At 36.6% G+C, this 22,412-nt stretch overlaps 1 protein-coding gene across 1 annotated transcript in view; it reads left to right on the plus strand.

Annotated features, from left to right (window-relative positions):
• LOC109688443 (uncharacterized) overlaps window positions 1-22,412 on the plus strand; it is a 61,630-nt gene that overhangs the window by 10,841 nt on the left and 28,377 nt on the right. Inside the window, 1 exon segment of the mRNA XM_020166808.2 lies at window positions 7,653-9,178. Coding sequence (XP_020022397.2) covers window positions 7,653-9,178 — 1,526 coding nt within the window.

A 22,412-nucleotide genomic window follows, 5' to 3' on the forward strand; every position in this document is an offset into this window, starting at 1 on the left:
TATTTATATTCATGAGCCTTGAACTGCTTTTTGTATTATTTGTGGGATTAAGTTGGAGTTCATTTATTTTGCCTATGCACATTAAATTGTTCCAACTTATATTTGCTGAAGAACATATCTTTCTTCTTCTGAATTCTTTTGTACCTTTATCAAAAATCAGGTATATTTTAGGGGTTCTTTTTCTGGGTTTTCTTTTTTGTTCTGTTGATCTGCCAGCACCACAGTGTTGATTTTATTTATATATATAGTGCTAATGTTGTGTAGACTGATTACCATCAGTTCATTATTTTTCACATATTCTGGCTCCTTGTTCATCTAAACTTAAGAATAATGTTATCTGCAAAAACAAAAAAGTCTTGCTGGAATTTTGACACAAACTGCAGTAAACCTGTGCATCAATTTGGGGGCCATTGAGATATTTACTATGCTTGGTGTTACAATTCACAAACATGGTATGTCGTTTTATATAGCTCTTTAAAATTTTCTTTCATCAGTGTTTAATAGTTTTCATTGTGTGAGTCCTACACATTTTGTTAGATTTACACCTCTACACTTCAGTATTTTTGAGCAATGATAAATAGTGTTACAGTTTTAATTTCAGTGCCTACCTATTGCTATTATAGAAGTACTGATTTTTACCTTGTTCCTGCAGCCTTCCTTATATGTCCTGTTTTGTAGATTCAACATATTTTCATCTACAAATAGGTACAGTTATATTTCTTCCCTACTTATCTGTATGCCTTAAATTTCTTTTCTTGCCCTGTTGCACTGACTAGACTTGGCAGTACTATACTAAATAAGAGTGATGAGAACAGACATTCTTGCCTTACTCCCAGTCTTAATAACAACGAAAAGCATTCAGTTTTTCACCATCAAATATAATGTTAGCTACAGGTTTCTGCACATGCTCTTTACCAAGGGTAAAGTTCTCTATTATTTTTTAAAGTTTATATTTTTCAGTTGTGAATAGGGTCTGGAGTGTGGCCCTGAGTTCAAACCCCAGTACTGCAAAAAAAGATATCAATCATGAGAGGCTGTTTGACTTTGTAAAAATGCTGTTTATATTTAATAGTATAATATGATTTTTCTTTTCTTGCCTGTTAATATTGTTAAGTACATTGATTCATGTTTAATTAATCGTACAAGGGAATGGATTTCATTATGACATTTTCATACTTGCATACTGTATATTGATTTTTTTTATTCACATGCTGGAATAAATCATGTTTATTATAAATCATTTAATCATGGTCTATAAATCTTTTTATGTATTGCTAAATTCTATTTGCTAATATTTTGTTAAGGATTTTTGCATTTATGTTTATAAGAGAAATTGGTCTGTAGATTTTTTTAAAACTACTCATTATATCAGGGTAATACTAGTTCCCTAAAATGAATTGGGAAGTGTTTCCTATACTAATAAATATTTTATAGGATTTTACTTGTACCAAGTTTAAGTGTATTAAAATATAATATTTAAAAATAAGACTTACCCCAGTTGTCCAGTAATGTAATCTGTTGAATAATCATTGGTCTATCAACATGGGTACTCCTATGCAGCTATAAAAAGGAATGAACTAGACCTCTGTAAATCCTCCTGGGGACTCCGGATCCCCAGGATCTGGATATTCAGAAGGAAATCAAGGAAATGGGGTGAGGGGGAGAGAGCAGAACAGCGTGTGTCATACCTGTATGTAAGAAGAGTGATGCAGTTCTTTATCTGATTATCTGTAAGGTGAAGGAGTTAAAAAAGGACAGGGATAGAATCTGGATTTTTTTACTGAAGGTACCTTGCTTATGGTTTTTAATTTGGAGCTGTTGAAATATAATATGAAACAATTAATGAAAAACATTAATTTATATGACTATGAAACAATTAATGAAAAAATAATTCTCAGCAATGGAGAGTGAAACAAATGAACTTCATCATGGCCTCATCTAATAGAAAAGAATTATTTCAAGTGTCTTTAAAACATTGCAGTTTGCTTGAATGCTCAGTGGAGTACTACCTAAGGACAAAAAGAATTGCCATCAAATCTTAAATTTTTTGGGATATCAGTGTTTCTAATTATAATACCTTCTTGCCGAATCAAACCTTTTATTTTTTTATTATTTTTGGCAGTACTATGGATTGCTAGGCATTGCACTCCTGTCATTTGAGCTATTTGCCCAGTCCTTTTACTTTTAGTTTATTTCTCAGGTAGGGTCTTATGCTTTTGCCTAGACTAGCTGTGGACTACAATCCTACTACCTCCATCTCCAGAGTAGCTGGGATTACCGTTGTATACCACCATGACTGGTCTTGAACTTTTTATTAATAGATAACATCTTTTGATTCTTGCAACCTTTCCTGTTTCAAAGCCTGTTTTCTCTGATAGCTGCTCCAATTCTCTTCTGGTTACTATTTGTGTGGAGTATCTTTTCAGTTTTAACCTATTTGTGTATTTGGATTTAAAGCAAACCTTTTGTTGATGGCAAAGAGCTGGCTCATGTTTTATTTTTCCATTTATTCCATCTTTTGATTGGAGAGTTTTGTCTGTTTAGATGTTTACCATTATGGAGTGACTTCTGCCATTTGCTATTTGTTTTCTGTTGACCTGACAGCTCTTGGCCTTGGTTACTAGTGCCATTTCTTCCTTTTGATGTTACTGATTTTTTGTAGGAAAACATTTTAATTTCCTTTCCATTTCCTTTTATGTATAATGTGTAACTCTTTTTGACTACAACAAAGATTATATGTAACACACTAAATGTGAAACACTGTAATTTGAATTTGTATCACTGTAACCTTGATAGTACACAGAATCTCTGCTTACAGCTCTGTCCCCATCCCTTTATAATTATTGATGTCAAGAATTATATTTTTACATTATGTGCCTAAAATAGAATAATAATTATTTTAGTGTATTTGTCTTAAATCATGTAGGAAATAAAAAGTATAGGTACAAACCAAAATTATAATAATACTGGTTTTCTTTATTGACCATGTATTTATCTCTACTGGAGCTCTTTATTTCATCATGTGAATTGGGTTCCTATTTAGCATCCTTTAATTTCAACTTGAAGACTTCCTTTAATCATTCTTACAAGGCAGGTTGAGTAGTATCACAACTTTTGTTTACCTGAAAATGTCTTTATTTCTTCCTCATTTTTCAAGGAGAATTTTGCCAGTTACAGAATTCTCAGTTGGCAGTTTTTTCTTTCGGCACCTTGAATGTACCAATTCACTACCTTCTGTTCTCTTAAGATTTATGATGAGAAATCTGCTAATACACTTATTCTTGTATGTTATGAGTCCCTTCTTTTTCCTGTTTTCAGTATTCTTGCTTTGGCTTTGGCCTTTGACAGTTTGATTATAATGCATTACAGTGTGAATCTATTTCATTTTATCTTTCTTGGGAGTCATTAAATACTTAGATTTGTAGATGCATGTCTTATATGAAATTATTCCAACCATTATTTCTTCACAGGCTCTCTGCTCCTTTCTCTTTAAGGATATTCATAATGCATGTTTTGGTCTGCTTCAGGGTTTCATACAGGACTGTGACATTCTGTTCACTGTTCTTCAATTTTTTTTCTGTTTGTCAGACTCAGTTCTCATTAGCCGTCTTCAGGTTTGCTGATTGTTTTCTGTCTGCTCAAATCTTTATATCACTCAAGTGAAATTTTCATTTTGAGTAACTGTATTTTCAACTCTAGAATTTTTTTGTTTCATTTTTACATTTGCTATCTTTTTATTGGTATTTCCATTTTGTTCATCACTTTCATGATAAAAGATATTTTGTCTAAATATCTTTACAACTTGTAGTATGCCACTATCTGGTCTTTCCACAGAGAGGTTTTCTATTTATTTTGTTTCTTAGTTTTTTGTTCTGTTTTCTTTTATTGTTCTGCTTGGGATAGAACCCAGGGCTTTGCACATGCTAGGCAAGTGTTCTACCATGGAGCTATTTTGTTCCTTTGAATGGACCATATTTTCCATTTTTTTTTAAAAAATGCCTTGTGATGTTATGTTGAAAACTGGACATTTGCATTTTATAACATTATAACACCTCAAATCATACTCTCCCCTGTTTCCACAGTTGGGGTTGTGGATGGGGTTTCATTGTTGGTTTTCTTTTTTCTTTTTTTTTTTTTTTATGGTCCTAGGGTTTGAACTAGGGTCTCATGTTTGCTAGGCAGGTACTCTACCATTTGAGCCACTCTACACGCCCTGTTATTATCAACTTGTTGCTTATGCCTGTATTTCTAGCTAGTCAGGAGGCAGAGATCAAAAGTGCCTGCCTAGCAAGGGTGAGGTCCTGGGTTCCAGCCCCAGCACACCCAAAGAAAAAAAGAATGTTATCTGGCATCTCTGTGCTAGGAATCAACTTAATGTATAAACCAAAGACTTTCTTGTACCTTATTGTGTTCCCTGGACATGTATGGTGACTTTCTGAATCCTCTCCCTCCAATGTATTCATTTGCTTTTGGGTGTCCTTATCCTTAAATGTATGGCTTTCAAAATGGGGGTTGGGGAATGGTGAAGGAAAAATATAGGCAAATCCTTTAGAAGACACTTCAGAAGTCAGTGGGTATTGTAAGAATGGTGACCTGCCTTTGAGTATGTACCTTTAAAGATTCTTATTGCCCTCCTGGTTCCAGGGGCAGCTATAGGAGTGCTGGTAGGGCTACCTGCAAGGGGGTGGGTTTCTGAGAGTTGGGTAGCTGCTGCTGAATGAAATGATGTATAGTTTGCTGTCCAAGCCTTACCCCCTAGAAGCTACAAGCTTTCTAATAGGTTCCAGAGTTTCAAAATAGTATAGCACACAGATTCTACGAGTTTACTTGTTGTTTAGGTAGAGACACAGAATACTGGCACTTCCTATGTGCCATCTTTCCTGACAAAAATTTTGGTTTTGCTTTCTTTTTTTTTTTTCTCTCTCTCTTTAGGCTGATACTAGGGTTTGAACTCGGCCTCATGCTTGCTAGGCAGGTGCTCTACCTCTTGAGCCACGCCTCCAGTTAAATTTTTTCTATTACCTTAAATTTTCTTTGCAGTTAGGCAATCTCTGTCTTCACATAATACTGAGATCTCGAAGAAAAGTCTCATAGTTATGAAGCTATTTCTTACCATTTTGGGAAGAAACATGATAGGTTACTGACCTCCCACCCAGCATTCTCTTCAGCTTCCCAGATGGTTTATTATTTCTTCTTTAACCATGAGTTTCACTGGTTAATAAGTGCTTCAACTTTTACTTAGAAAATATGCTTTTTTTTCCCTTGCAGTACTGGGGTTTAAATTCAGGGCCTACACCTTGAACCACTCCATCAGCTCTTTTTTTGTGATGGGTTTTTTTTCCAGATAGGGTCTTATGAACCATTTGCCTGGGGCTGGCTTCAAGCCTCGATCCTTTTGATCTCTGCCTCCTGAGTAACTAGGATTACAGGGATGAGCCACCAACGCCCAGTTGAAAATATGCTCTTAATCTAAATATATTTTTAAGATTTTCTCATGTGTACTGATTTTTTAAATTAACTTTGAGAAACCACATTTGTAAAATTGAAGCTTTCTTAGTTGATATGTAAAAGGAAAAATATGAACCCACTCATTCCTGTTACAAGGAGGGATAGAAAGAGGGAGAAGACTTAATTTTCAGTTTATTGTGGAAAAACATAAACACATATAAAAATAAACAGAATACTGTAATGAATCGCCGTATAGTCATCACCAGTTTTCTACAGTTATTTTCTTGTGGTCATTTTTGTTTCATTGATATCAGTGGTTTCCCACCAGATACTATTTTGTCATTTGTTAGTGTCTTGAAAGATTTTTTTTCTCATCAAACCTGCATATAAGGGTGTTGTGTGAAGGAAGACTCTACTGGCATCTCATTGGTAGAGGCCAGGGATGTTGATAACCACCCTGCAATGTACAGAACAGTCCCATAGCAACAAATAGTAATCTGGTCTAGAATATCAGCTGAGGTTGAAAAATCCTGATCTATATCCAGCTTTCATTCACTGACATCTTTATAACATTAAGTTGTTTAACCCATGAGTAGGAGAGGTTATTCCATTTATTTAGGTGTATTCTAATGTTATCCAAGATACTCATAAAGTTTTTCTCATTTAGGTTTCTCATATGTTTTGTAAATGTATTGCTCTAATTCTTTGTAAAGGTAAATCATGGTTATTGATTTTAATGTGTATGTGTCATATCCTGCTATTTCATTGAGTGAGTTTTATCATTGATTCTCTGGCATTTTTCAGGTATAGTGTTATCAGTACATAGAGGAAATTTGACTTCCTCTTTACTCATCCTTATGCCTCGAATTTTCTTGTTTGATTGCCTTGGTGAATACTTCTGTAATGTTAAATGGTAAAAAAAAAATGTGTGGGTTTGTTTGGGATTTTTTTGCCAAATAATATATACTAGGTTTAGTACTAAGGCATACGAATTTTATGTTGTTGAAGTATCTCTCAATTCCTGTTTACTCATGTGTTTTTTATCCATAATGCTGATTTTTGTTGAAGGCTTTCTTGGCATCTCTAGATACATATTTTCCCTTAAATACATATGTGATGTGATACAGTTATGTACCATACAATGTTTTAGTCAATGACAAGCCACATATACAGCAGTGGTCTCAAAAGATAGATTGTAGGGGAGCTGAAATTTTCTTTCACTTAATAACATTGTAACCATTGTAACTTTTTTTTTGGCAGGGCTGGGAGCTGAACTCAGGGCCTCCATCGTTGCTAGGCAGGTGCCAGGCATCCAGCTCCAACTTTTGTAACTTAACAGAATGCTTTACTCATGTATTTGTGGTGATGCTGCTATAAACAAACATATTATACTACTAGGAGTATGGAAGTATAGCCACACAATTATGTAAAATACATAATACTTGATAGTAGTAATTAATGACTCTTAATGGTTTATATCTTTTTACTATATTTTATATTGTTATTTTAGCATACACTATTTATAGGAAAAAAAAAAAAAAACTTTACCCTGGCAGCATCTTCTGTATATCATGTTTACCATATCTCTTGACTGCATCAAGTGATTGACCTACAGCATATAGATTTGTGTTAAGTGCACTCTGTGATGCTTGCACAGTAATGAAATTGATTAACACCACATTTCTCAGCGCATATCCCTGTCATTAAGTGACACATTATATTATAAGTGCTTTAATGAGGAGATGTATATGGATTGTCGGTGCTGAGAGTCAGGAAAGGTACAACAAAGAAGCTAAAATTTGCACACAATCTGAAGGCCACAGAGAAGTTTGTTATGTAGGAAATGGAAGGTGAGACATTCAATATAAGAAATAATTACAGAAACAATGCTTTGGATACCAGATTGCATTTTCCAATCCATACTCCTCCTCTAGTCTCTCTTCTTTCCATTCTCCATTCTACTGGTCACTCCTGTACACTCTTACTCTCCTTAAGTGAGCTTGCTTTATTTCTTTGTTCACTCTCATTGTTCACCTGTCATTCGTTACTATTTTTCAGTGTTATTTTCCTATTTTTCCTCTTGCTACTATCTATTAAAAATGTAGCAAGCTTTTATTTCAATATTATTAAATATTCCTTCTACAAATTTAGTCTCAGGTAATCGTTGGCAATTTCTTTCTCACTTTTTTTTTTCTTTTTTCCAGGCTGTAAAAGCAGTCTTCAGACCACAAAGTCAACTCAAACTAAAGACTCATTGTTTCAGGGGCTGATGAGGAAAAGACTCAAAAGAGATAAACACTGGGACACTATATCAGATAAATCCTGCATATCGGAGGACGGATTAAAAAAACAGCAGGACAAAAATGAAAATTTACAAATAATTTCAATCACCCATATGAAAATCCTTACTACTGACAGAAATCATAAAAATTTTGAATTTGGCCCAAATTTCAGCCTGAAATCAGTTGTTGTTAAGAAGCAAAGGATTGCTAGAGAAAAAACACAAAGACATAGCTTCAAGGAGAATTCACATTTACTTAACCAACCAAAAATTAAGACAGCAGAGAAACGCTATAAATGTAATTCATGTGAAAAAGCTTTCATTCACAATTCATCCCTTCGTAAACATCTGAAAAATCACACGGGAGAGAAATTATTTAAATGTAAAGAATGTTTGAAGGCTTTCAGCCAAAGTTCTGCTCTTATTCAACATCAAAGAACTCATACTGGAGAGAAACCCTACATATGTAAAGAATGTGGCAAAGCCTTCAGCCATAGTGCATCCCTTTCTAAGCATCTAAGAACCCATACTTTAGAGAAATCCTACACATGTAAAGAATGTGGTAAATCCTTTAGCAGAAGGTCTGCCCTTTTTTTACATCAAAAAATCCATGCTCGAGAAAATCCACATAGATATAACCCAGGTAGGAAGGCATCTACCCTTTCAGGATGTCAGAGAATTCATCTCAGAAAGAAATCATACTTGTGTAATGAATGTGGCAACACCTATAAGTCTAGCTCATCCCTTCGTTATCATCAGAGAATTCACAGTGGAGAGAAACCTTTTAAATGCAGTGAATGTGGGAGAGCCTTCAGTCAGAGTGCATCACTCATTCAACATGAAAGAATCCACACTGGAGAAAAGCCCTACAGGTGTAATCAGTGTGGTAAAGGCTTCACTTCTATTTCTCGACTCAATAGACATCGAATAATTCATACTGGAGAGAAGTTGTATAATTGTAATGAGTGTGGCAAAGCCTTAAGTTCCCACTCAACACTTATTATTCATGAGAGGATTCATACCGGAGAGAAACCATGCAAATGTAAAGTGTGTGGGAAAGCCTTCAGACAAAGTTCAGCTCTCATTCAACATCAGAGAATGCATACTGGAGAGAGACCCTATAAATGTAATGAATGTGGGAAAACATTCAGGTGTAACTCATCCCTTAGTAACCACCAGAGAATTCATACTGGAGAGAAACCATATCGATGTGAGGAATGTGGGATGTCATTTGGCCAAAGTGCAGCTCTTATTCAACATCAAAGGATTCATACGGGAGAGAAACCCTTTAAATGTAGTACATGTGGGAAAAGTTTTAGACAAAGCTCCTCACTTACTGCACATCAGAGAATTCATACTGGAGAGAAACCCTATGAATGTATCACATGTGGGAAACTCTTCAGCCAGAGGTCATCCCTTACTAATCATTATAAAACTCATATTGAAGAGGTCTCCTTGAAAGCAGATTTGCATGTGTGAAAGCCATAAACCAAAGCTCATCAGAGAATATGTACTTGAGATTGATTTATTAACTACAATGAATAAGAGGAAACTTGATCCTCACCAGATAATTGAAATCCAAGTGTAAGCCTTTGCTATACAATAATTATGGAGAAAACTTTCATATCTATCACTTTTTAAAAATATCCTGAGACAGACACTTCACAGTTGCAGATATTGATATTGGCCATTTGTAACACAAATGTGGGTTTTTTCTCTTTGTTACCATTATATAATATATGCAATATATTGCTTTATATAATACATGCAATGTATAGTTGTACTTCTCATTAGAAATGTGACTATTTGCTGCTAACATATTTATTACAGCTAATATTTTAATAGCAAACAAAAGAATTGATATTACAACTTATGCATTTTTAGAGCAAGGGACCAAATAAAAGAAGAAAAAAACCTGCAAACTACCTCTCACTGTCTGGAATTTACCTTTTCTTAACATTTTGTCAAACTTTTTGCATGTTTTTTATTAAAAAAGACAAAAAACCCATTCCTTTATTCTTATAGTAATTTCCAAACTACACCCAAAAGCCTCCTATATTTTCTACACTGTACCTAATGTTGCACTCAGAATTATTTTTCTTTATTGTCTTGAAGTCATATTTTTTATGAAATCATACTTGGTATACCGTCTAGTTCAGGTAATGACTTCAACATTAAAAGTTTTTTTTTTTTTTTTTTTTAGTTCTTTGCAAAAGAAATCCTAATAGTTTGAAAAACCCAAAGTTGTGAATGCCTTGAAAAAGAATGAGTAAATAAAGTAATGGTTTATTTTCTTCTCTTGAAGTTTTCTAGTTTTTAAAATTTTCAGAATGCAGATAATAATTATAAGCTTTAGAACTGGTTTACTCAGTTTATGTTTGGTTAGTCCTGCACTCAGGCCAAAGTCTTACCTTTGGTACTAGAAATTTTAACAAAGAAATAAATAGTCTGTATTCAAGAAGACATTAGTTGAGTGACATGGGAAAGCAGGGGCTAAAGGAAATATCAAGTGGATAAAGAAATTACAATTATTAAAATGGTTTTCACATGGAAATAGGTAAGTTACTGTGTTAGATTTCTGTTTCTGTAAGAAAATATGTGAATCAGAATAGCCAAGTTATGGAAACAGCCAAGATGCCCCACCACTGACAAATGGATTAAGAAAATGTGGTATCTATACACAATGGAATTTTATGCAGCCATGAAGAAGAATGAAATGTTACCATTCGCTGGTAAATGGATGGAATTGGAGAACATCATCTGAGTGATGTTAGCCTGACCCAAAAGACCAAAAATCGCATGTTCTCCCTCATATGTGGACATTAGATCAAGGGCAAACACAACAAGGGGATTGGACGTTGAGCACATGATAAAAGCGAGAGCACACAAGGGAGGGGTGAGGATAGGTAAGGCACCTAAAAAATTAGCTAGCATTTGTTTCCCTTAATGTAGAGAAACTAAAGCAGATACCTTAAAAGCAACTGAGGCCAATAGGATAAGGGGACCAGGAACTAGAGAAAAGGTTAGATCAAAAAGAATTAACCTAGAAGGTAACACACATGCATAGGAAATTAATGTGAGTCAACTCTCTGTATAGCTATCCTTATCTCAACCAGCAAAAACCCTTGTTCCTTCCTATTATTGCTTATACTCTCTCTTCAACAAAATTAGAGATAAGGGCAAAATGGTTCCTGCTGGGTATCGAGGGGGTGGGTGGAAGAGGGAGAGGGCAGAGTGGGTGGTAAGGGAGGGGGTGGGGGCAGGGGGGAGAAATGACCCAAGCCTTGTATGCACATATGAATAATAAAACAATAAAAAATAAAAAAATATGTGAATCAGGTTAAAAGGAGGAAAGATTTATTTTTGCTCATGATTTTCAACATTTCCATCCATGGTTGGCTGACTCTTGCTTTTGGACCTGTGGTAAGAGAGAGTATCATAGCATGGAGTGTATAAAGAACCAAATCTCACTTCATGGCCGACAGGAAATATAGGAAGGAGCCATGGTTCCAATATCCCTTTTACAGACAAACCCCAGTGACGTATATTGCTCCCATTAGGCCTTACATTTTAAAGCTCCATTACCTCCCAATAGTGCCATCAACTGGGGACCAAGCCATCAACATCTGAGCCTTTGATGGACATTTAAAATTCAAACCATAACAGTTATGGTGATACTATGTTGCAGAACAAACAGATCTGCACACAATGCAGAGAGAAGGAATGAATACTAACCAAGGGAACCCGGAGACACCAGAGATAGTGTCACAGGGACAGTGATACCTGGGCCCAGTTTTGGAAAAATAATAAAAATTCTTCTGAACATGGGATGAATATTCTAAATAGGGGAAACCACAGATGTAAAGTTGTGAGTGAACGGGTAACAGAATGGCACATTTGTAGGAAATCTATTGTAAGAAGTAATGACGGACATGAAAGTTGAGAAAAGTCAAGTGTGAGGTGACAAGAGATCTTAATTTGCCATACTGAATACTTTTATTCTGAAATTTATGGTACCCAGTAAACATTTTAAGTATGGTGTAGCCTCTATTGACAACAATAGAGGATACACCGAGGATATTGAGCACAACTGAACCTACAAACCTAGAAGTATAGGCTGTGAAGTAACTTGATGGGTGTGAGACCCTAAACATTAGCAGGGACCATCAGGTGAAAAATAAGTGACGGTATTAATGTGGTAAGAATAGGTAAGGCATAGTTTTTGCAATCAAATGATTGGGTAAGGTAAGTGAAAATAAATATAAGTGAACTCCCAGATTGATTACCTGAATGGATGATAGTGCCATGCACAAAAATTGGCAATATGGGGGTGAACAAGTTTGATTTAGTACATGTTAAATTGGTCACACTAATCTAAAGGGAAAAGTGAGCTGGAAGACCAGAATTATGATTAAATAATTAAAATGTAGTTGGTTAGTGAAAATCATGATGCATGAAATTGCCCAGGAAACTGTACAGATTACAATGAGAAACAGATCATGAATAAAATCCAGGTAAAGAACAAGAAGTCTATGGGAGTGGGGGAAAGTAAACTAAGATCAAATGGAATATCCAGGTTTTCAAGATGGTTGACTAATGATACCCACCCATTCCTAGCATCTCTGGGAAAGTGACTGGGAGCAGCTGAAGAGCATCTATCCTTCAAGCCAAGAAGACCATCAATAGATGAATGGATAATGAAGATGATGTATATAGATAATGGGGGTTTAGCCATAAGGAAAAATGATATGCCATTTGCTGGAAACTAGGTGGAACTGGATCATCAAAGTGAACTAAACCAGTCACATAAAGGCAGGTATTTCATATCTTCTCTCTGTTGTGACCCCGGGTGGGGGAGGGGGGAAGGGAGGATCTTGAAAGTAAAATGGGATCTACTAAGGTAAAAGGGGAAGGGAATAGGGGGGAGAGGAGACAAAGTAATAGAGGGGTGAATATGATCAAAGTATTTTATATGCATGTATGGGAATGTCATAATGAACCCCCTTACTTTGTACAATCAATATATGCTATAAAAAAATAGCCCTATGGATAGGAGAAATTCCAGAAGAGTGATGTCGTTGAGCTCAAAGGAGAAATGAATCTCATATGCTCAATATTGTCAGGAGCCCCAGTCAAATAATAAGGAAAGAATAAACTAGTAACCAAGTAGGTCACAGGAGACCTGGGCAAGAGCAATTTCAGTAAAAATGGAGTAAACAAGCCAGAATATTCTAGCCAAGATTATTATAGAAAGGTGGAGCTAGTGAGTTATGATAGACTTTGTTCCAAGAGCTTAAAATGAAGGGAAGAAAATTATTTTGGGAGCATTACCCTTTTAGTGATTAAGGCAATAAGGCTTAACATATGTTGAAGGTAGATTAAGGAAGAGATCACTGAGTAGAATTAAGTGTTTTTAAATGTTATGAGGGAATCCAAATCAGACCAGTGGTGGAGAAATTAACCTTAATTTAGCAGGAAGAGAAAGTCTATAGAAAGATGGGAATGCAAATAAGTTTGTTTAACTTGGAGATGAAGGATTTTTGCCTGCTAACATTAAGGTGGGAAAAATATTTTTAGTGATATTTGGCTGCTTAAAATATTGCTTAATGAGTTCAAATCTCTGCCAGAATGAGAGTGAGAATATGAATTTGTCTTGTTAGGCACTACTCTGAGTTTATTCCTTACTCATGTCTGAATAAGAAACTCCAATTTTACAGCTTTGTGTATTGCGTATCTCTGTTGCTTCTCAGTTTTCTTTTAAAGAGAGAAGTTGCTGATGAATTAAAGTTTGGAACGTACTCAGGGAGGGGGAGAAATAGTGTTTTAAAAAGAGTGGTAAGTATGAACTGAGACTGGAAAGACATATAGGAGGTGAAGGGGTATGTGAAGGTAGAAGGAAAGGCATCCTCAGTAAGGGGCAAAGGTTATACCATGACAGGAAGGTATGTGCTCACTTAATTTTCCATTTGTCACTAGTACATAGACATGCAATTGGTTTTTACACATTTGTTTTGTGTACAGCACCATTGTTGAATTTACTTATTTCTAATAGCTTGTTTGTAGATTGTTTTGGGTGTCCTTATACACAATCATGTTATCTATAAATAATTACCATTTTATTTTTCTAATCACATTATCTTTAATTTTCTCTTGCATTGTAGCATAACAAAGCTACAATGGACCAGTACAATGTCAAATAGAAATGCATTCAGCATTTCTTCTTTTAATGTGTTAGCTTTAATTTGTTTATGAATACATGTTATCACAATTAGGATATTCTCTTGTATTCTTTGTGCTCTTTGAGTTTTTTGTCATAAAAGGGAGTACTTGTCACATCTGTTTTCTGTATTGATTGAAATAATATTGCTTTTCTCCTCATTGCTTTAATAAGATAATTACATTGTCCTAATTTTTTTCATTGTACTAATTTTGATGTTGCATCCCTGACATAAATCTTACTTGGTCTTCTATCATAATGTATGTGGATACATGTATATGATCAAGCTTCTTCCTTAATAAGAATAAACTTGTTTGAAGTGACCAGGATTGTCTTCCAAGAATCTGGAGATGGAAGAAATTTTTATCATCTAAATATGATGGAAGAATGGAATGGTAATACTTGAACAGAAAGGGGAGGGGAAGGAAAAGAATACTGTGGAGCAAAGGGCTCAGAGTAAAATTGAATCCAGCATCTGTAGAGACCAGTGGGGAAGTTGGCCTTGCTGATGTAGAGGATCCTGGTAGAATAAAAGAAAAATATTTGAAATGAAAGCAAGTTAGGCACAGAGATCTTAAATGGACTCTGGTCTAAGACTATAAGAAGTTTGGACATGATCATGGAGATGCTAATTTACTCTGTATTTCTGAGAAGTAAATGGCCAATTTGAAGACTGTTATATAGAAACAATGATGGATGAAGCAGATAATTCAAAGATTATTCTTTCTGGGCTGAGAAATTGACTAAAGGACTGATTTTTTAGGGTAGAAGTTTGGGAGTCTGTGAAAATGTTCTTAATGAAAAGAAAAGAAAAGAAACTAGCTCTATGATTAGTGTCTGACAATTGTCCTGGTATTTTATCAAATAACATAAATGGTAAAATTCTTAATTAAAGCTACATGATTAATTTTTTTTTCAAAATCAGGTTTTAGTTAGTATTTCAAAAGCAGAAGATATACTTAAGTTATTATGACAGATCAGTCTCAGGTTGTAAAATCAGTTGTTCAGTAATACTATTTCCATAAAATGATTTTTTCATTTTGAAATACAGCTTTCTATGAGAACACTGAACAAAGAATAACAAGAACTGCATATTTTTGCAGCCCCCATTTTGTTTGAAGTTACTTAGTCTGTGGGCTTTTCAACTCCAGAAATTCCACAATGTCCCTTAATATCCTGCTTTATAACACTTAGTGGTACAGATTAACTCAAAACTTTAAATGTTCAACATATGTACTTTTTTATAGAAACATCGAAATGAGATGAGGACAAGAACAACTACAAAGAAATCATACTTTTTCATCATATTGTTAGTAACAATATTTGTATATTTGTGGGATAAAATAAATTATACATCACGAATTATGAATTTAAAAATCATATTGTTTCAAGAAGTTGGAGTAGATCAATATACTTTTCCCTACTTCTCCCCACATAGTACATCTAAAACCACTGTACATTATATATAACAAACATAAAAAAAACTCTTTTAACTCCATGTATCCCATACTTCCTGCTGAAGAAACTGGGATCCCAGAAACACACACACACACACACACACACACACACACACACACACACACACACACACACACATACACACATCATGACAACTCTGATGCAGCCTCTCCCTCCTGAACTCTGCTGATTTAAATGTGAGATCTTTTGTTATTTTCCCACAAGTTCCTAAATCTCTGTGTCCCGTCCTGCAGGACACATCAGCGTGGGTAGCGAACCTAGAAGGGGAAGAATGAAGGGACAAGAGACACGAAGGAGACAGCAAGACAGGAGTTCTAATCAAGCTGCAAAATTTTATTGTTCACACAGGGGTATTTATGTGCTGAGGGGGTGAGGGGTATGACGAGGTGCAGGCTGGTTGGCTGGTTCTGCTATAGGACTTCTGATAGGGTGCACGTTCGCGCCGGCGGCAAGGTAAACTCCCGGAAGAGAAGCAGGGACGGCGCCATCTTGTGCTGGAGATGGAGAAGTTGGGACAAACAACCGCAAAATGTTCCAGGGCAAGGTCAAGACAGAATGGCTCACAAAGGGAGCCTTGTCTCCGACATTTCCCCCTTATTCTTATACAAACATGACCAGAATATGTCGGCTTATTGAGAGGGGATGACAGAGGCCCAGTTCCTCAGGGTGGAGATCATTTTTGCTTTGTAAGCAAGCGTCCTTGCTAGGTTCTCAAGAGAATCTCCTCGGCATGTTTTTTGAGGAGGCGGATTTTTTAGGAGCATGCCAACCACCATGCACCAGGGCATGTCATACAGAGGTCTTGGGTCTGGGGATCCTAGGATCCACCCTCCTGCAGTCTTACCTGCACCCTCGTTTAGAAAAGCCTTTATGATCACTCTCCCTGGGTGCTGCCTCCCCCAAGCAGAGGGGCCCAGTGGAGGAGGGCCCAATGGGCGATGAGTGGTCAAGAATGTTATATAAGAGGGGGTGGCAGAGAGAAAATTTGGAAACCCAGATGGAGCATTTAGCAAGTTTCTATTGAAAGGAAGGTCTCAGGAGCACGGTCTTCCATATCCAGGCGATGATAATGGACCTGTATAGGCTTAGAGGCTAAGGTGTTAATTTGTTCTTTAATGAATTGTATCAGCCTGTTTATAATGCAGGGCCCTATGATCACAATTAAAAGTAGACCTAGCAAGGGGCCTAATAGTGGAAGAAGGTAGGGTAGAATTCCATTAAGCCCAGTCCAGAGGGGGTTTTCAAATAGCTCCCTTAGTCTCTTTTCTAAATCTTCTTGAAGCTGTTTAATTTTGGTGTGTACTATGCCTGATTTATTGGCATAAAAGCAGCATCTTTCCCCTAAGGCCAAGCAGATACCTCCCTGGTTGGCTGTTAGCAGATCTAAGCCTCGCCTGTTCTGAAGGACCACTTCTGCCAGGGAGTCTATTTGGTCCTGTAAATCCTTAATGGTTCCAGATAGAGTTTGTACATCATCTATAAGTTGTTGAGATAGGCGATGGTAAGAGTGTATAGCCGTGCCTAAGCCAGCTGTACCTGTGCCTATAGCTGCTGTTATTCCAAGGTTGGCAAGGAGCAGTAAGGCTTGTATTGCCCGTTTATGTCTTTTAATTAAGGTGTCTAAGCTAGGAATGGGCAGAGGTTCATCTCCTGAGATAACAGTAATATCTGGGAGTAATAAGGCAACAACACAGCCACCAGTCCAATTTGCTGGAAGCTGGGGAAGGCTGAGTTTCCTCCACACAAAAAAACTGTACCGTTGGGGGGACAAAGAGCTGGGGTGGGTGAGGAATAATTTAGAACTGATGAGCAATTTCCAAAAGAACTAACCCCAACGTCAATATCATAAGAATTATTTTGCATCCTGCCTTGAAGGCATACTGTAGGTGCATCCATAGGCTGTACTTTAAAGGGAAGTCCAGATTGGCAGGTATCCTGATTATTTATGGTGGAGTTAACAGGTATTGCCATGGGCATTATTGCTCCTGTGGTCATGCAAAGCCAGCAATCCTTAGCAAGGGTGGGGTTGGAAGTGTTAAGCAAGGAGAAGGTACTTCCCAAAATATCTAATGTATTGGGATCTAAATCTGGAATCTGAGATTTAGGCAACATTAAGGGGTGATATGTGAGTTCGGGGATTTGGGGTTTTAAAAGCTCGATTATTTGAAGATGTTTGACAGCATCCGTGGGTCCTCCACCATCAGAGACCCCTGTAGGAGGGCGGGAAGCCGTCTGCATAGCATTTTGCCCAATTTTAACAAGTTTTAAAGTACCATTATCAAAGGGTGCACTTTTGAGAATGTCATTAATCAAGTTCCAATAAGAAAAGGCGGTCACAGGGACCTTTTCGGGGCCAAAAGATTCATAATAGTCTTTTAAACAGTCTCCGACCCGGAGCCATCTTTTACCATCAATGGTTCCTTCGAGAGGAAACCAAGGACATAAATCTCCTATGTAACAAAAGAATGACCTCAAGTCTTTTTTCTTAACACGCGCCCCTCGTGTCTTGAGGGCCTCCTTGAGGCCTGAAAGAAACAAATCATGTGACGACACTCCTTGTCCCAGGGTGGGTCACTCACCGTTGGCCGTCCTCACTCTCCTCCTGGATCTGTCTCTCGGTTGCGTTTGCCGAGGCGATCGCGAACTCCGCTTGGGCCCAAGCCTTCCCGGAGGACGGTGTTCTCCCCGCAATCAAAGGAATAGCTACGGCCACGTTGGGCGCCAGATGTCCCGTCCTGCAGGACACATCAGCTTGGGTAGCGAACCTAGAAGGGGAAGAATGAAGGGACGAGAGACACGAAGGATGACAGCAAGACAGGAGCTCTGATCAAGCTGCAAAATTTCATTGTTCACACAGGGGTATTTATGTGCCGAGGGGGTGAGGGGTATGAGGAGGTGCAGGCTGGTTGGCTGGTTCTGCTATAGGACTTCTGATAGGGTGCACGTTCGCGCCGGCGGCAAGGTAAACTCCCGGAAGAGAAGCAGGGACGGCGCCATCTTGTGCTGGAGATGGAGAAGTTGGGACAAACAACCGCAAAATGTTCCAGGGCAAGGTCAAGACAGAATGGCTCACAAAGGGAGCCTTGTCTCCGACATCTCTGTTTTTTTCTATTTTTAAGATCAAGGAATTTCTATTATCCTATCTTCAAATTCACTGATTCTTTTGTCCACTCAGTTTTGCTGTTGAGCCCATGTAATGAGTTTTTAACTTACTGTTTTTATATTTCTTCAATTCTAAAATATCCATGAGGTTTTTTCCTGTCTTCTATTTCCTTTCTGAGACTTTGAATTTTTTACTCAGGCTTTTTTGTTTCACACATTCTAAGAATTGCTCATTAAATTATTATTTTTTGTGGTATTGGGGTTTGAAATAAGGGCCTACACCTTCAGTAACTCCACCGGCCCTTTATTGCTATGGATTTTTTCGAGAACTATTTGACTAGGCTGGCTTTGAACCATGATCCTCCTGATCTCTGCCTCCTGAGTAGCTAGGAGTAAAGGCGTGAGCCACAGCTGCCCAGGTAAAGTATTTTTATAGTTTATCAGCGCTAAGGCTTTGTCAGATGATTCTGACTCTCTGTCACTAATTTGGTGGTGTCTACTGAATGTCCACTAACATTAAATATAATTATGTTTGTAATTATGTTTATAGTTTAGTAGACCACTAAATTTTTTTATAGTTTGGTAGACCATATTTTTGCTTCCTATCTGTTCCACCTGTGTTGTTTTTTTTTTTTTTCTACTTTCTCTATCATTGAATCCTTTTGGATTGGTTGCTTTTAAAAATTCCATAAGTTCATTAACTTTCTTCTGGGCCAGCCTTGAGTCATGATCCTCCTGGTCCCTTCCTCCTGAGTCACTGGGATTATAGGTGTGTTTTGCCATGCCAAGCCCTGGGTGTTCTACATTCACGAATGGTTTAATACTGGTCTTGCAGGAGTGAGTGATTTCCCTTGAGGTGAGTTGTTATCAAAAGATTGAGCCTGCTGCTTCTCAGTTTCTTGCTTTTTAATCTAGCCATCTGACTATTTCTGTACTTCCTCCTGCCATTGTGATCCTAAAGACAGGAAACAAGACAGGGACATAGCAGAAAAGAGCCCGTGTCTGCTCCTCTTGAGCAAGAAGCTCAGCCTCCCAGACAAAGTCTCCCCAGCTGTGTTAATCAGTTTTTTGTCACTGTGACAAATTGCCTCAGAGAATCAGCTTAAAGGAGGAAAAATGTGTTTTGGCTCAAACTTTCAGATGTTTTAGTTCCAGATGTTTAGCATGCTTGCTTGGCCTTTTGCTATTTGCCACGACCAAAGCCAAGCAGATGTTGATACCATGCCCTTAGACCTCCAGAACTATGAATTAAATAAACCTCTTTTCTTCACAAAGTTCCCAGCCTCAGATATTTTATTATAGCAATACATGTCACTTTGACTTTTAATAGATTTCTCTAAATAATTTTGTAATGTTATTGTACCAATTTCTATTCCACCAGCAGTGAGTGCTCTGCATTTTTCCTTATTGCAAATATTTATTGTTTCCTATCATTTTGATGAATCTAGCTTTAATGGACTGAATATTTGTGTACTCTAAAAATCATATATTGAAGCTTTAAACTCCATTGTAACTGTATTTTGTGTTACAGCCTTTAGTGGGTAACTAAGATTAAATGAGGTTATAAAATTAGAGCCCTAAATCAAACAATTGTTGGCCTTATATAATGGGAGGAAGTGAGACATTTTCTCTGTCTCTCCCCACATAATCACAGAAGAAAAGTCATGCAAAGATCCAGCAAGAGGGACCATCTATAAGCTAGAAGAGAGCCCTCATCATCAACCAAAATCAGCCAGCGTCTTACTCTTAGAGTTCTAAGCCTCCCGGTAAGAGACAGGCTTCTGCTGTTTAATTCCCTCCTTCTATGGTATTGTGTTATGGCAGCCTGAGAAGACTAACACACTGGGGTGGCTGTTTGTTGGTATCTCATTGTCAGAATGTAGTGGTATAACATTCTGAAAAGAGCCTGAAGAAAAAAACTGTCTACCTTGAAGCCTATATCCAGCAAAGCTATGTTTCAAAAGCAAAGGAGAATGTGTCAGCTTTTTGTCATTGTGACAAAATACCTAAGAAAATAAACTTAATGGTGAAAAGATTTATTTTGACATATTCAGGAAACACAATTTGATTCAAAGATACAAATTGAAAGAAAAAGAATAAAAATATATAGTATAAAAACCACAAGAAATAAGATTTCAAAACATGTCACTAAAGATAAAAAGACATTTTATAATGACAAAGTGTTCAATTCATCAGGAAAATATAACTGTTACAAACATTATGCATCTAATAACATATCAACCAAGTACATAAAGCATTGAACCCACAGAATTGAAGAGATAAGAGCTGAAGATGATAGCTCAGTTATTAGAGTGCTTGTCTAGCAAGTGTGAGGTACTAGATTTGATCCCCATCACTGAGGGAAAAAATCTGATTCTTCACTAGTCCCGGTGATACATGGATATAAATCCAGCACTTGAGAGACTAAAGCAGAATGATCTCGAGTTTGAAGTCAGCCTGGGCTACATAGTGAATTCTTGTCTCAATAAAACAAAAACAAAAAAGAATTACAGAAGGAAATAATTCTATAATAATGACATAAAATTCTCTCTCAATACTGGGTAGAACAATTGTGCAGAAGATTAAAAAAATTGAAGGCCTGCATACCATAAACCATCAAGGTCTGATAGACACCTGTACAACACACTATCCAACAACAAAATACTCATTATTTTCAAGAATATTGGCTATTTCCCAGGATAGACTATATGCTAGGCCTCAAAACAAACATTAGTAAAATTATGAAAGTAGAAATAACAATAATTATTTCTCTGGTCATAAAAATTAGGAATCAATAGTTTGGTAAAGGGATATTGGTGTGTCAAAGGCCTTTCCAGGGGCAACTGACCATTACCCAATTTAAGTTCCATTCCCTTTCAGATTCACAAACTGGCTTTAAAAAGATATGCATACTCTTCTTGCCAGGTCATGCTATTTTCAAATCAGAATCTTACATAGGTATTAGTGGAATTGCTGGCTTAGGAATGTGAATATTCTGTTTGAGTATCTATAGCTGAGCAGTTTTCCAAAATAGTTGAATAGAATTATCTTCCATCAGCTACATCATGTTTTTGCCAACACTTGATATTGTTAACCTTTTCATGGTTTCCCATTCTGAAGGGGAGGTAGTAATTTTGTATATGGTTTAGATTTGCATTTTTCTTACATTAATAAAGTTTATTAGTCCTCTTTTACCCAATATAGTTTACTGGATATCTTCCTGCTCAAGTTACTTTACCATTTTAAAGTTAGACTTTGTGTTTTTTTCTTATTTATTTTTGAGTTCTTGGTTGTTTGCTAGTTAAATGTGTTGCAAATATCTTTGCCCACTCTGTGTCTTGTCTTTGAATTATCTTAAGAGTGTCTTTTAATAAACATAAAATACTAATCTTAATATGTGATGGTTGAATGTAGTTCAACTTATCAAATTTTTCCTTCAGATCAGTTATTTCTATTACCTACAAAAAGAAAAAATCTTTTCCTATTCCAAAGTTGTGAAGGTACTTTCCTGCATCATCTTCTAGAACTATACTGTCCAAATAGAGTAGCCACTAGCTACATGTAGCTTTTGAAACTTAAGTAAATTACAATTAGATTGAGCTAAAATTTCAGTTGCTGTTTCACTAGCCACATTTTCAAGTTCCCTAGTGACTACTATATTGGACACTGTAGGTATGTAATGTCCATCATCCTAGAAAATTCTAACAGACAGTGCTGATCTATTACCTACATAGTTTTACTATTCACATTTGGATATATAATCTACATGTAGTTAATTTTTATGAATGGAATAAAATAGGGATCAAATTTTATTCTCTCTCTCTCTCTCTCCCTCTCTCTCTGTGTTAGATTTGGATTTATTACCACCATCTGCTTATGTACTTC

This window comes from Castor canadensis, chromosome 16, assembly GCF_047511655.1.
Source record: "Castor canadensis chromosome 16, mCasCan1.hap1v2, whole genome shotgun sequence".
Taxonomy (NCBI): Eukaryota; Metazoa; Chordata; class Mammalia; order Rodentia; family Castoridae; genus Castor; species Castor canadensis.